This window comes from Colletotrichum jinshuiense, chromosome 3 (genome assembly GCF_051148585.1).
Source record: "Colletotrichum jinshuiense chromosome 3, complete sequence".
Taxonomy (NCBI): domain Eukaryota; kingdom Fungi; phylum Ascomycota; class Sordariomycetes; order Glomerellales; family Glomerellaceae; genus Colletotrichum; species Colletotrichum jinshuiense.
This window is the reverse complement of record NC_139310.1, coordinates 4,458,972-4,474,099: the sequence shown is the minus strand read 5'-3', so window position 1 is coordinate 4,474,099 and position 15,128 is coordinate 4,458,972. Positions and strand designations below refer to the sequence as shown.

The 15,128-nt window shown below is 53.7% G+C and overlaps 2 protein-coding genes across 2 annotated transcripts; one reads left to right on the top strand and one right to left on the bottom strand.

Annotated features, from left to right (window-relative positions):
* Positions 1-214: 214 nt before the first annotated feature.
* EsH8_III_001172 (uncharacterized protein) lies at positions 215-5,031 on the bottom strand (the record flags this gene model as incomplete). Its single annotated transcript, XM_083262897.1, has 4 exons — positions 215-3,869; positions 3,921-4,203; positions 4,275-4,686; positions 4,750-5,031. 4 exons carry the CDS (start codon positions 5,029-5,031, stop codon positions 215-217), a joined length of 4,632 nt encoding a protein of 1,543 aa, XP_083123384.1.
* A 4,678-nt stretch (positions 5,032-9,709) lies between these two features.
* EsH8_III_001171 (ubiquitin-binding TORC1 subunit KOG1) lies at positions 9,710-14,638 on the top strand (the record flags this gene model as incomplete). The annotated part of the gene is made up of 3 exons (XM_083262896.1): positions 9,710-10,261; positions 10,722-14,365; positions 14,419-14,638. The coding sequence occupies 3 exons, from the start codon at positions 9,710-9,712 to the stop codon at positions 14,636-14,638; spliced, it is 4,416 nt and encodes a 1,471-aa protein (XP_083123383.1).
* Positions 14,639-15,128: the final 490 nt, after the last annotated feature.

Below are 15,128 nucleotides of genomic sequence, written 5' to 3'. Positions count from 1 at the left end.
GAATTAAGCGAAGGTTGTTTCGTCATGAGTACGTGGAATCATTGCGAAACGAAGAACAGAGCCAACGCATCAAAACAAAAATTCCAAGATCCAGAAACTCCCGCCACTTGCGAACTGCTGTCCGGGGCAGTCCAAGAATGTACATTAAGTAGTGACAAACGCCTAGCAGTCGTCATGAAGCGAAGCGAGAGTTCATCCGCCGTAGCACGCCAGACTAAGGCCGGTCAGGTCGGCTTTTCGTCTTCGCTCGGTCGGTGTCTTGCTGTTCGTCCACATCAAGTCGTTTGCGCCAGTCAGCCAGGCTCTCGCTAAGGCCCAATCCGACGTCTTCCTCCTTTCGGGTGGGGGTTGCAGTGCCTTCAAAGTCGAATGTGTTGCTTAGTCTGTAGTTCTTGTTGGTAGCTTCCCAGTGGGTACGCAGCGTCTCAAGCTCGTTTGCCAGATTGTCTAACGCAGTGCTATTGCGCCCATCGACTCCGCCAGAGACACCAGCGAAAGTGCTATCCGCATCCGAGCTGTCCTGTCGTTGGTGGCCGATGCCCGTTCCGTTGGTGCCCCTTTCGGTCAACTCAGAGGTCGTGCTGGGTGCTTGTCTGCTCTGTCGACGGTAGCTATCGACGGATGTTTCAACCTGGTCCAGAAGAAGCGACACCTTTTCTTCTGCGTCCTGGGCTCGGCGCTCCAGGAGAGTGTTCTCCTGCTGGAGTTCCTCCAAATCCCTGCGGTTGGCAGCCAATCTGCGGGAAGCCTCTTCAGCGTCCTTAAGAACACCTTCACGTGCCTTCTTGCTTTCCTCCAACTCCTTTCTCACTTCGTTAAGCTGAGTTTCGAGTTTCTCGGTGGAGGCCTGCAGCTCCTCTTCGAGAGCTTCAATCTTTTCTTGCAAGATATGCCGCTCACTCTCCCAATTAGCAGGAGCTTCTCCAGATTTGGTGGCGGACGCTTGTACACGCTCTTCAAGCTCATCAATCTCGGATTTCAGCCGAGTATTTTCCGTCTTGTATCTCGCGAGCTGCTCCTTTAGCTGTTTTAGCATTTTTTCAGTGCCCTTAACGTAATGTACAGCAGACTGATAGTCGTTCTCAAGTTGCGTGAGCTTTTCGCGGTAAGCAGCTTCGGTTGCTTCCTGCTGCGCCGCGCTGCGCTGAGCGTTCTCCTCATGGGCTGTAAGGGCAGCGTTGAGCTGATCCTCGAGATCCCGAATGCGGACTTGCTCCGGGGTGTTCACACGAGGGCTTCCAATGCTTCGAGTACGCGACATACCTGTGGGGCTGATGCCACGCTCGACAAGTATGTCCTTCAACGTGTTGTGTTGCACAGTCATCGCGTTGGTCTCCAACTGTTGGTTTTGGAGCTGGTGCTTCAAGTCCGAATTCTTAGCTTGCAGAGACTGCGTGTCCCTCAGAGCCGCCTGGAGTTGCCTTCTAATCGCCACACCTTCACGGCTAGATTGCTCCTGGTAAACCTCCAAACCAGCAATACGTTCCTCAGCAGTGCGAAGTTTGTCGGCAGCTGAATCGGCCTCTTGTTGATACTTCTTGACCAGTGCGTTGGCTGCGACGAGTTGCCCTTGCAGAGCCTTGAGCCGCTCTGTGTCAGCCTTGCCATCGGCTCCAAGGTCTCTCGCAGCAACCTTGTCGAAGCCGGCGAGCACAGCTTGCTGGTGGAGTTTTGCTTCCTTGGCATGCTTCTCTGCAATCTCCTCAGCATCGCGGAGCCGCTGGGTTGCCGCAACAAGCTCTGCAGTGCGCGTCTCATGCTCCAGCTTCAGCTTGTTAAGCTTGGACTCGATCTTCTCCCTCTGAGAGCGCTCTTCCTCCAACTTGGTTTCCAGGAGCGACTTCATCTCTGCAGAAGCTGCCATTGCGTCACGTAGGGAGTCGAAAGTTTCGTTCTGCTCCTTCGAGTTTCCGATGGATTTGTTGTACTTCGTCTCGAAGTCTTCCTTTTCTACCTTCATGAGTTGAACAGCTGCCATAGCCTCTGTGTACTGAACGGCCTGCTCCCTTGCCTCTTTCTGAACCATGTGCAGTTCAGCCTTTAGTTGTTCAAGTTCCGGAGAAGTCATGGTCTTGTAAGACTCGAGTTCGTTCATGCGCTTTTGTGAGGCATTTGTAGTGTCATCGGCCAGTTGACGGGCGCGCTTTTCAGCTTCAAGTTCCGATTTGATCATCTCAAGCTGAGCCTGAAGGTCTTTCTGATAGTTGAGGGCGGAGGCCAACTTCCGGCTGATCTCTGTGGAACGATCGTCTACATCGCGTTCGCCATCTAGCTGAGGTGTACTTGCAACACTGCCACCCATCTGAGCTGCAAGCCTTGCCTTAGCATATACCGCTTCTTGAATCGCAGCGTCCCGCTGCTTTTCTGCTTCGGCGATTTGCTTCGCAGCGAGTACAGCTTGCTTATCGACAGAAGCCTGGACATTGGCAAGCTCGGTTCGCATAGCCAGAAGCGCCTCAATAAGAGGCTTGTCTTCGTCATCAAAAGTTTCTGCGGCCCTACTATCAAGAACGGGGCTTAGGCTCGCATTGGGAACGTAGCCGGCCTTTCGGGCCAGCTCAAGCTCTGATGCATACCAGGCATTGCGGTTTCTAGCTGTATCCAGTTCCTTAAGCAAAACAACAGTTTGTGAGTTGCGACTTGAGGTTCTTCGAGACAATGGATTGCTGGGTTGGCGAGTAGGAGGCGGCGGCGAAGCAGGTCGGTTAGCCTGCTGCAATTGAAACGACTGCTGAGGCTGTTGTTGAGGCTGTTGCTGCTGAGGCTGTTGCTGTTGCGCGAGCTTCTGTGGCTGTGGCTGTGGCTGTGGCTGTGGCTGTTGTTGCGGTTGCGGTTGCGGTGGTGAAGACGGTTGCACTTGCGCTGCCTGCACCGCTTTCAAGGCTGGCTCCGTGGTGCTATCTACAGAGGTCTGAGACCTGCTGCCTTGCCTAGACCTGACTTTGGAAGGCTCAGGAGCGGACTCTGACTTTGAGCTAGTTCTCGTAACGAGTTGAGGAGTTCGTTGACCATTAGTGGCCGGGCTTTCTGCGTCCTTGGTAGCGGGCTCTTTGACCTCTTTAATGACAGGCGACTGAATTGACGCGAGCTGCGGTGAACCTCCTACAGAACCGTCCCTTTCCGACGATTGTCCCCGAACCCTGCCCAAATTTGAGGTTTGCACCGAAGGCTTCGCTGGTGTTGGGCCTTGAGGCGGCGGGCCTGCGGGAGGCGAGTTGCCTGCGATTCTTGGAAGTTTCGACATGTTGCTTGCAGCTGCCGGGTTGGTGTCCGTTCCGTTGGGGGCTCCCCTCAAGCCATTAGGAGGGCTATTGACGGCCGAGGCTTCGCGGGGTGCTCCAACTAATCTCTTTGAATCGGGAGGGCCGGTAGAACCGTCTCGAGACAACAGATTCCTCGTCTCAGCTGCAGCACTGGGTCGTCTCGCTTGCTGCACCCTCTGCTGTCCGACTGGCTGTTGTTGCGCTTGGGCATCGTTCGGGTACCGGATTTTCGTGGTGTCAAGCATGTAGACTATGCCGAGATCGCCAACGCTGGCGGGAGATGAGCTGGGCTCACCTCCAACAACAACCACAGCCTTGCCTACAGTCGTCATGCTGTGGCCAGATCGAGGAGACGGGGACGGTCCCATGTTCTGGAAAGTATACCAGCGTCGCGAGGTAATTCTAAAGGCAGCAAGATCCCCGAGGTCAACTCCTTCTTCTGTCCGTCCACCAAAGATGTACATCACGTCGTCAACTAGAGCCGCGGCGTGACCTTCGCGGGGAACAGGAATGTAGCCGATGCAGTCTAGTTGCGACCATTCGTTCGTGAGAGAATCGTAGCTCCAAACATCGTTGAACCATTGAAAGCCATTTGTACCACCGAAACTGGAACCATAATCAGCGTTGCGCGTATCTTCAACCTCAAGCAATACCTACAGGTACATCTTGTCGTTATATGTTACCATAGAATGGTTGGTTCGAGCAGCAGGGATCTTGCCAACGGCTGGCCCTCCAGTGTCGCTGTTTTGGATCAGGAGTTCCCACCGATTGTTGGGCATTTGAAGCTGATTCAAGTCAAAGGCGGCGAGATCGTTCATAAAGTAGCCTTCGATCTGACCGCCAAATATGTAGATTTTGGACCCGAGGATGTTGAGTGAGTGTCCATATCGGCCGGATGGCCTTGTACCGGAAGGTAACGCTCTCGACCATTGCCTTGTAGCTGTTCTCAAATTAGTGACAAATTCAAAGCCCATAAAGGCGCTCAATATTGTGCTGGAATGGCAGACTTACAAGTATTGAGCAGGTACAGTGTCTCGTCCAGAACATCCATCTCATCGACTTTGGTGTCGCCACCATAGACGATGAAGGCGTTGCCGACAAGAAGACTTGCGTGACCGACTCTTGGGCCTGGCCCCTCGGCTGTTGTCGCTAACGGATAGCAGGCCATGTTCTGTCCAGCCTCGATCATCCACAAGTCACCCTTGACGGTCGAGCTGTTGATTAAGCCTCCCATTACATAGATGTCGCCTTCCTTAGACGAAACCGAGTTGACGGCAGCTCCATATCGGGGGAAAGGGCTCGGGTGTGATGATGTGTATGTCAATCGTCGTTGCGACCAAGGGTATAGCGACGCATTAGGGTTCATCTGCTGTTGCTGAGGAGGCATTTGGTTTTGTGAGGATACCGGAGGACCGTTGCGAAGCTATAAAACGATTAATTGCGTCCAGTGTAGACGGGTACATCCCATCATGTCAACAATACTTACGGGTAGGTCGCTGGAAGGGGATTGCGACGGTATTTGGTCTACACTAGGTCCTCGCTGACGGACGTAACCTTGATCGGGACTTCCAGCCCCAGCGCTTCCATCGCGATCGATCGAGTTCAAGCTCCCCGTCGGTGTCGAGCGCTGTGTGCCGTTCTTCTCTTCTCTTGCTATTCTCGCGCTCTGGCTTTGGATTGAACTCTGCGAGCCGCCGCCGCCCGAGTTTCCATCGCGGCTTGCAAGAGCCCGGTCCTGGTTCTTTTTGGACTTAAATAGGAAAGCCATGGCGAATCAAATGACGGCCTGCACGGCTGAGCAGATGGATGAAGGCTCAGTGGTAATCCGTGTTCGGTGCGCCGTGATGGGGTATCAATTGAATCGTTTCGTTCGTTGAAAATATCTGGTTCGCGTTACGATGATGGAAATGCCTCTCCTCGGTCGTGAAGGCGATGCGGGGGGCTGAGTGCTGTCGCCAGTTCACTGAAGCCGGGTCTGGCGAGGCGCGATGGGATGCAGCGGATGCAGGAACGGGAAAGGGAGTCGAGCCTCGAGTTTGCGGATGGCTGGGTTCGCATCGGTGGAGTTTCCCAGGGTAGCGCGCGTTGCTGAGGCGAGGAGTGTCCTACGATGTTCGACCTCTTCTTTTTTTTGCGGTCCTCCTCTCCGGCGCAGTGAAGCGAGTAAGGTGGTAAGGGAGCGAGGGGTGAGAAACGAAAGGAGGCTGGGCTGGGCGAGACGGGACGATGTCGACTCCGCGCGTGCAGAGCTGCTGACGGGGGTTGGCTCGTCGGATTTTTAGGGGATTGATTACTTTTTTTTTTTCCTCTTCGGGTAGTTCCCCCTCGAATCGCTTTAGTTGTCCGTGCCGTTTCTTATTACTTTTTAGGCTCTCGAGCCTGAGCGCTGATGCCGCGGTCGCAGAGAAGGAATATTGAAGTTGGTTGACGACTGGTGCAGCGACAGATGGCCAGGCTGTGTGATCTCCTGTGTCAGTCACTCGTTGCCTCTCCGGCCGATGGTGAAAGGAGGTCTTGAGAAAATGCCACAATGGGGATTGGAGAGCGAGACCTGACGGGACGGGATGCACGAAGCAGCAAGCAAATGCAGCAGCCCGGTGCTAGTTGGGCTGGCCACTCCCATTTCGGGGGCTCCTGTTCCTGCACTGAGTGGCTCCGTCGGGTCGCTGCGCTGGCCTGTTCTCCGCCCACCATCGACTGCCTTTGCCTGTCCTGCGCACTCTGCACCTGCGCCCAGGGGCTTGTCTTGGCCAATTCCCGACCAATGGGATGCTGTGTGGCTTGAGTTTCCGCTCGCTTTGTGGACGGGGGTGTAGGGGTTGATACATAGGTAGTAAGGGGGAAAGTAGGTGACGGCCTAGCATCCAAGCAGCGAGGGAAACTTTTTAGAGGAGCACGGGGAGGATGCAGGCGCTTCGCTACGGTGGGGGGGAGAGGAAGGATCCTCAGACATCAGGCGGGACATTGGGAGTACCCCAAGACAGCTATGTTAGGCCCTTGCCTAGCATGTCACTGATCGGTATCTATCCATGCACGATGGTGTCTGCATCCCGTTTTCTTTGAAAGGGGCAGGAGAACAAGGCGACATGGAAACTGCACCGTCCCGCTGAAATGTGCGGTACCTGACAGGCTGCCGCCGAGGCGAAGAGCCGTCTATCTTTCTCTAGTTAGCTGCCGGATCATGTACTCAAATGGTACCCAACTTTGCCTTACTTTGGTTTGGCGCCGTAGGTATTTAAAGATCTCGATGGGGCTTTTGGAGCACGACCTGGTGGGCTCCGTTGGCTGAGGCGGGAGTCCCAATTCTGTTCTTCTGCCTCTCTGCCATCTCAGGCAGAACTGAAGCGCGCCAAGTGTGCTATTTGCAACTTCGCGTTAGGGTCAATCAGCCTTCCTAGCGTTGATCTTGCGGATACAGAGCAATTAACGCTGGCTTTATTTCGTATCTTTCCGAAGTAGGTACGATACACGTGGTCATGATGACCTGGTTTTGTGACAATCACCAATCCCGGCGTACGTAGACAAATGTGGTGGCATATGGGTACCTCAACAGCTCGCCTCACCTCAGCACTGTAACATCGTCCCTTTCAACGGCTCCATCCAATAGCTGTCCCCAGCACAATACCACGGGCAGATTGCAGATCCTGAGGTCTGAGTCGGGCTACGTCCTTTTTTTGCATTACCGGCCTTGCGTTGCTGATACCCGCGCTCCTGCCAAACCGTTATCCCCAAGTGTTACTAACAAGCAGGCAAATCAAAAGTCGGTCAAACCGGTGCCGCAGACGGGACCATTGCTTCTTTGGCTAACATCGGGCCTGAGGGTTGAGACATGGGCGCACATGACGTTTAGTAACTGGCATTCTGCCCCCCGAGACCCTGCCACCGCCAAATAAGTATCAAACCAAGCCGACATGTTCAAGCAGTCTCTCTTGGCTTGAAGGGGATGGCCAGTCACGTTTGCGTAAATACAGGTACCGCCTCGCTTCTTGACCTATATACGTACATCATGTCTAACGAGCAGCCGGCGCGGTACCCATGGTACAGGAATTCATGAACATCCTAATTTTTCTCCGCCCATGTTCTGGGCCAGGGAGAGGAAAACAACAGGAAAGGATGACGAGGCTCGGAGCAATAAGCCCATATTGTGCATAGCAGTGCTGTTAATGGCAGTAATGCCCCCCAGTTTTGCCTCCTCCGTAGCAGCGAAAGAGGGCGGTTCCATTGAGGATAATTTCCTTTAAGGGGTGTCCATCTACCATGAGGTGGTGTGTTTCATGTTTTCGAAAGCTTCAACGCCATTCGATAGCCATCCGTCACACGGACTTCCTAGAGCTATGAAGCCCAGCAAGCCGCAAAGTATGGACGGCGGGAAGCGACAAGACGGGAATCTTTCCGAGGGCAAAGTCGACCAGAGAAGGCAGAGGCAATTGACTCCATAGAATCGAGAGTGCACAGGGCGTGACGTCCGTCCGTACTCTATAGGGTAGTGTCCGCCATGCAGACCGCGGCCAACGCAGGATACGTGCTCCACACCACAGACGTTCACATATCTTACCGCACCGTACCTTGGCGTGCGCTGGACCGAAGATGTTCAGCGAGCGAGTTGTGGTGGCGCAGAGATGGAGGTTTCGATGGAATGGACATGGAATTCTAGCAAATCAAACCATGAGCTTAGCTTGTCGACTAAATCACCGCAAGAATGCAGCACTGAGATGGCGCGTCTGTGAGTAAGATGCCGGCATTCTGGTGAGCATTGGTGTTGGCCTGAATCAAGCGGAAGACGGAGAGCTGGCTACGCGGCGGTCGGCGCGAGCGAGCCGACAGGGTGAGGCTCGTGTCAAGGCAGGGTACTACTAGGATTAAACCGAGAAACCAAACAGGATGGACCCTCGCGATCGCATCTGATGGCGCATGGACGCCTCGGGCGACCACGAACCGACTAGTCCATCTTATAAGGTCGAGAGGCATAACAAAAGCTTACCGCGTCAGGGGGGCTCCAAGCATAAACCGCCTCAACAGCGATGATCCCGCCGTAGGGCATGCGGAGAGCATTAGCAGGCGCTTTCGTCGTTGTCGTAAGCATCAAGGTAGAAACGGCAAGGCCGTAATTCATTAGACACAGAAATTGCGGGCAATCGTTGCAGCTCAGCCTGCATTCTCACCCCCGTACCGTGAAAGACAAGGCCAACAGATTTGGAGGCTTGTGCCCTGGTATGACGTGCGGAAGGTCCGAGGGGAAGGGGGTTGGAAAAAGGAAATGCTGTCCCCGCAAATTAGACGGAGAAAACGAAATAAAAAGGAGAGGGCACAAAAAGAGCCGGCCGTTTGGGCGAGACATTGTTTCTAAAGCGCCTGCCTTCCCGCCGGCTCATTCTCCACCGTTATTGAGTGATGTTACAAGGAATGTTTCCTCCGATTTGCTCGCGCAGTGATGTCGTCTGTCGCAAGTTGGTAAACATTGTTGGGCGCATCGTGGAGTTGTCGAGAACGGCACAAGAATGATGCTCATATGCAACTAAGGAAACTAAGATGAGTTAGGTGTGTTTTTGATTCGCGGATTCATCGGACACCAACCTGGTGTGTTTGCGCCACAGCCCACGACAGAACGAACGCTGAATAAACCTGTTGTTGGATGCACGAGGCAGGTCATGTGAGGACGTTCATGTGGGGTCCGCCAACTTAGGACTAGCGTCCTTCTGGCATGGGTTATGCCCCCGGCCGAGGCCTCACTTACCTCATCCCCCGATCCGGGTCGGGTAGGTGGGTGCTTGTGGTGCTGAGCTGCGCCGGTGGCCAGCAATTTGGGGGCAGGTACGACGGGACACTGGACGAAGATGCGGAGAGGTGGAGTTGAAAGGCGGTCAGTGTCAGTTTGGTCAGCTTTCCATCATTAGGTCCGCCTCGGTCTAGGTATACCAGGCCTGTGACTGCTGAAGGCTACGCCAGGATCCAACTCATGGCTTAAGATGAACTGGCTTTCCCCGGCCGTTTGTTCTGGTTAGCCAGTATTCATAGTTAAATAGGAATTGGGCAGAAATCCAGCTCGTTCTTAACTTGCTCTCGGCGTGAGTAATAAGGAGGCGAGTGAGTATTCCTTGGCCCTGATAGGCTAATGGTGATAGCTGACCTCAGCTAAAGTGCCATTCCTAAATTTTGGCTGGTGGTGTACCACGGGTCGAGGCTCCTTACCGCACCTACGCACCCGCACCACCTACCCACGCTGAGCTGGAGATGGCCTGGTGTTAGCCACTGCGCTGCGCCGCCAACCCGACCAGACCTGTCACTCACCTCTCCAAAAACTCCAAATTCGCGTCACCGACGCAATCGCCAACCACATCCCCATCCACCTCACCCTCGCGACACCCCGCAACCGAAATGTCGTTGCGGTAAATGACTTCTTGGTGTTTTGCGCGCCATCTCTGAATTTCGACAGAGTCCTCGACACCATGACTGCTGCCGCTGTGCAAGAACACCCCAATCCTCGCCCCTCACCCGCCAGCCATCTCCGACAGTCGAGCTCTTCGAAGCCCTCGCCGTCCTCCTCCCAACCCCGACACTACCCAAGCATCTCGCGAAGGACTAACAGCACTGCGCTGCTCGGTGTTAATGGAAATCCCACCGTGATGCCGCCACTGCAGGGTCCTAACGGATCCTCCGCATTTCCCGATGCGACAGCGCAACCGTCACCTTTTGCCGCTCCTCCGCCTCTAGCCCTTCAACGGTCAACGAGCCACGATGACAGCACTGCCAGGCGGCCATCGAGTGCGCCTGGAAACAAGCAAGCCTTGGCTGCCGGTTTCTCTACTGCCGAGCAGTCCGACTCAGACCGGCCGGCGCGGCCATCAATTAAACCGCTCCTCATGCGATCAAAAAGCGAATATGGAGTCAGCCGGCCCGAGGAAATCGACTACTCTGAGGAGGACATCCCACACTGGGGCGCCAGGCATGGTTTCGAAGAATATCATGAGTCTCCGGATGTTATAGCCGCACTGGCAAATGTAAGTGATCACTTTTCTTCCAGTCTCTGTCAAACTTCTTTCTGGTGCTTCTTCCTTTTTTTTTTCCCTATCCTAAGCTCTGCGCCTCCCCACTTGGCTGCCTTGTGGCGGCACTCTCCAGCTGGACGGGCCTAAATGTAGTCTCCTTATGCGCGTATCGCGCAAAGATGGAAGACTTATGCTTTGCCTCTGTGGTCGCCCTCCATGACGGGGGACTGTCGTCTGAATCCCAGTCCTGAGGGGCGACGCGGGGCACAACTGCATCCAACCCCAGGCCTACATTCCATCTTTTTGGGCCTACTACAAGACTATGTAGTCTCGCGGATGGAATGGGTCAATGGTGGTGCCGGTAGTCTTGGAGCCTTGCGAGATCAAGAGCTACGGCGACTCTTCTCCGGGTCATTTGGACTTATTCATGTCTTTCCACATCATCCTGAACCGTGCTGACTACTGTTTTCAGAATTGGTATATGTACTGGACCGACAAACGGCACGAGACAACCGGCAAGCCAAAGGCGACGTTACACGAGCTGCAGGACTGGCGCATGCGAGATAGACTCAAAACTGTCTCTGCTGCCCTTGCCGTCTGCCTTAATATTTCAGTCGAGCCGCCTGACCAGCTTAAGACCAACCCGGGTGCAAAACTCGAAGCCTGGACTGATCCCACGACCCCGCCCCCTCAAAAGGCCTTGGAAAATATCGGCAAAGCCCTCCAAGCACAGTACGAGACACTTGCTATTCGAACAAGATATAAGCAGTATTTGGATCCGTCGGTGGAGGAAACGAAGAAGTTCTGCCAGTCCCTGCGTAGAAACGCAAAAGACGAGCGTGTTCTTCTACACTACAACGGCCACGGAGTGCCGAAGCCCACTGCCAGTGGCGAGATATGGGTCTTCAACAAGAACTATACACAGTACATTCCAGTTTCGCTATACGACCTCCAACAATGGCTTCACGCTCCCACAATCTACGTCTGGGATTGTTCCGAGGCCGGTAATATTCTCAACAACTACCACAGATTCGTGGAGAAACATGAGCAAGAAGAAGATGAAGCCGCTGCAAGGGATCCGAACTACGAGAAGACTGTGTTTCAGCCGTATATCCACTTGGCTGCCTGCGGCGTGAAAGAGAACCTGCCAACTAATCCCCTCCTCCCAGCCGATCTGTTTACTGCCTGTCTCACAACTCCCATCGAGATGGCCCTTTGGTTCTTCGTCCTCCAGAACCCTCTCAAGACAAATCTCACTCCAGAGCGCGCCAAGAAGCTGCCGGGAAGGTTGCAGGAGAGAAGAACGCCACTTGGCGAACTAAACTGGATTTTTACTGCCATTACGGACACCATTGCCTGGACAACACTGCCTCGACACCTCTTCCGGAAGTTCTTCAGACAAGACCTCATGGTTGCCGCCCTATTCCGTAATTTCTTACTCGCTCAGAGAATCATGTCTGTTTACGGGTGCCACCCGCAGTCTTTCCCCGAGCTTCCCGAGACTCGCCAGCATCCGTTGTGGGCAAGCTGGGATTTGGCTGTAGACATGGCTTTGGCACAGCTACCCATGCTGGAGAGGAAGGAGAATGAAGGCATTGAGTACGAGTATCAAAACTCGACTTTCTTCACTGAACAACTGACGGCGTTCGACGTCTACCTTACCCGGGGTGATGCAATGTCTCAGAGACCACCGGAACAGCTTCCAGTTGTGCTTCAAGTCTTACTGAGTCAACAGCACAGAGTTAGAGCCCTTATCCTGCTCGGAAGATTTCTTGATCTGGGCCCATGGGCTGTTCAGCTTGCCCTGAGCATCGGCATTTTCCCCTATGTCTTGAAGTTGTTACAATCTGCTGCGGCAGAACTGAAACCGGTGATGATTTTCATATGGACGAGAATCTTAGCTGTGGATATTTCATGCCAACAGGATCTCATCAAGGACAGCGGCTACAACTACTTTGCCCAGATCCTAAAGCCATCCGAGAGCTTACCCGTTGTCAACGAGGCTGAGCACAAAGCCATGTGTGCTTTCATTCTGTCCATGCTCTGCAAGGACTACAAACCGGGCCAGCATGTGTGCAACCAGACAGACATAATGACTTATTGCTTGGTGCACCTGCAGAACCAAGAGAACCCACTCTTACGACAGTGGGCTTGCCTATGCATTAGCCAGTTATGGCAAGAGCTGCCTGAGGCGAAATGGCGTGGTATTCGGGAGAATGCCCCTGCAAAGTTGTCATTCTTGACAAAGGATACATGCTGCGAGGTTCGCGCCGCCATGCTCTATGCAATGACTACATTTCTGGGCATCATCGACTTGACTGATGAGGTTGCTCGGATTGAAGAATCCATCGCCTGGACACTTTTAGACATGGCTAATGACGGCAGCCCAATGGTCCGCCGCGAGTTCCTTGTTTTTCTATCACGGTTCATACTCCGCTTTGAGAGTAAGTTCATTGTTGCTGCCTATGAACAGCTTCAAGAGGAGCGAGAATATCTCTTATTTCCTCCCGGCCAGGACGGCATGGATCACAAGATGGGATTGCATTACGCACGAAGAGAAAACAGAAACGCGGACGGCACCATCAAGCCAACTGTCCATGGCTTTGCACACAACACCGTCTTTTCCGCTTGTTGGAAGCATGCTTTGATGCTGAACGTCGACCCCCACCCTGAGGTTCAGCGCGACGCGACAATGATTGTGGATTACGTTCATCAAGCAGTGGTGGCCTCGCCCATTGGTGAACACGCACAGATACTGATTGATGACATTCGGAAGAGGGCAAAGCGAGCTTCGACCAAAAACCACTTGAACTTGAGTCAAAGAAGTAACGCCATTGGTGTCTCCAATTCTTTGGCAACCCCTCCACTGCCCTCTCCCGGCTTGTTGCGTCGCACAGCAAGCTTGTTGTTCCAGCTACCCCTGTTTGGCAATGAGAATAGGTCGGATTCTAGCGAGAAACCCAACTATTCGTCTCCAGCACCGTCACCTGGCCTGCACAGGGTTGGGTCCCAGAAAATCAAGGCCCCGGAGCTCGCTGAGGCGCCTCCAGAACAGAGCGACCCCACAGCCATCCATGCCAACTACCATGTTGCCAGAGAGCCCGTCTCTGGTGGTCACGAAGAGCGGAAGCCAGGCGAGGCACCAATGCTTCCCTTGCAAAGCACATTCTTGGAATGGTCTATTGAGTACTTCTGTGAACCCCAGATGAAACCGAGTGAATCGGATGAGCCAGGCAGCACTGAGTACAATGAGAGACTTTGGAGAAGGTCCCGAAACGACTTTATTTTGACCGAAACTCAGCCACTCAAGCAATATGCTGGCAGTCATAAATGGAATAACCAGCTTGGCATCACCAACAATGGCTCGCAGCCTGCCAAATTGACATTCCACCAGTTCGAGGACCAGCTTGCCGTTGCAGATGACGGCAACACAGTATGCGTTTGGGACTGGAAGAAGCACGCTCGACTGAGCAAGTTCTCAAATGGAAATCCAGAAGGGTCCAGAATCAGCGACATGAAGTTCATCAACGAAGATGACCAGGCCTTCCTGATGACTGGTTCGTCAGACGGAGTCATCCGAATTTACCAGAACTACGATTCCGACAAGTCTGTCAGCCTAGCCTCTGCTTGGCGTGCCCTAACGCACATGGTGCCCAGCAACGTCAACTCCGGCATGGTGTTCGACTGGCAGCAGTCAACCGGACGAGTTCTTGTGGCTGGTGACGTGCGGGTCATCCGGGTGTGGTCTGCAGCATATGAGACCTGCGTCATGGATATTCCCGCTCGGTCTGGCTCCTGCGTTACCTCTTTGACATCCGACCAGATGACGGGGCACACACTTGTGGCCGGTTTTGGAGACGGTGCTGTCCGCGTCTTCGACACCCGCCTCAGAGCTCAGGACTCTATGGTCAAGAAGTGGAAAGATGAGACGGACAGGCAATGGATCAAGAGCGTCCATCTGCAGCGAGGTGGTCAGCGAGAACTGCTCAGCGCAAGCAGGAATGGTAAGGTCAAGTTGTGGGATATCCGGATGGATCGACCTCTCCACGTTTACCAGACAACTCGAGACACGCTTCGAACAGCCAGCACTCATGAGCACCTGCCGGTTTTTGCTGTGTAAGTGAAGCAAACTTCCTCTTTCATGGTCATACACTAACATAATCTTATAGTGGCACCTCCGCACATGCCGTCAAGGTTTTCAACTTCGACGGTCATGAATTGTCTCGTGTTGAACCATACTCGAGCTTCCTGCAACAGAACAGGGGCTCTCCTATTGCAGTCACTGCCTTCCATCCCCATCGACCTATATTGGCCTGTGCTGCACGAGGAGATTACCATGTGAATCTCTTCACCTGCGAGAAGTCCGAGTCGCATCCTTTGGTCGCCTAGTTGGCATCCGATGGAAACTAGCCGGGACCTACCGTTGTACTCTGATGGCAATTCTAGGGAAATTACGTTGCTGTGTGTAACTAGACTTTTATTTTCTTCATTTCGGGACGGTAGCATACCAGGACTGGAGAGGGCCGGCGTTTGTTTTGGTCGCCTTCCGCGCCACGGTGGAGGGAGGTTCGCATGCGATAGCTAATGGTATAGATTGGCCATTTCAGAAGCCAATTGGTATATGAAAATCAAGATTGCACTCAAAACCATGCCATGGTTGTCCAAACGTGAAGCCAAGTTGACTCGATGATGTTGGCATTGCCGAGGTTCCATGACTCCATCCAGCTGTTCTTATCGATAAGAATGATAGGGCAGTGCGGCTCGGGCCCCACCACCACCAAGAGGTGAGGTGGGCAGCGAGGGGTCGTTCCTGCCCCGCCATCGAAAATTCCAGGTCGTGGTGTCACTCGAACAGTCACACCGAAGAGGTCAGACCACA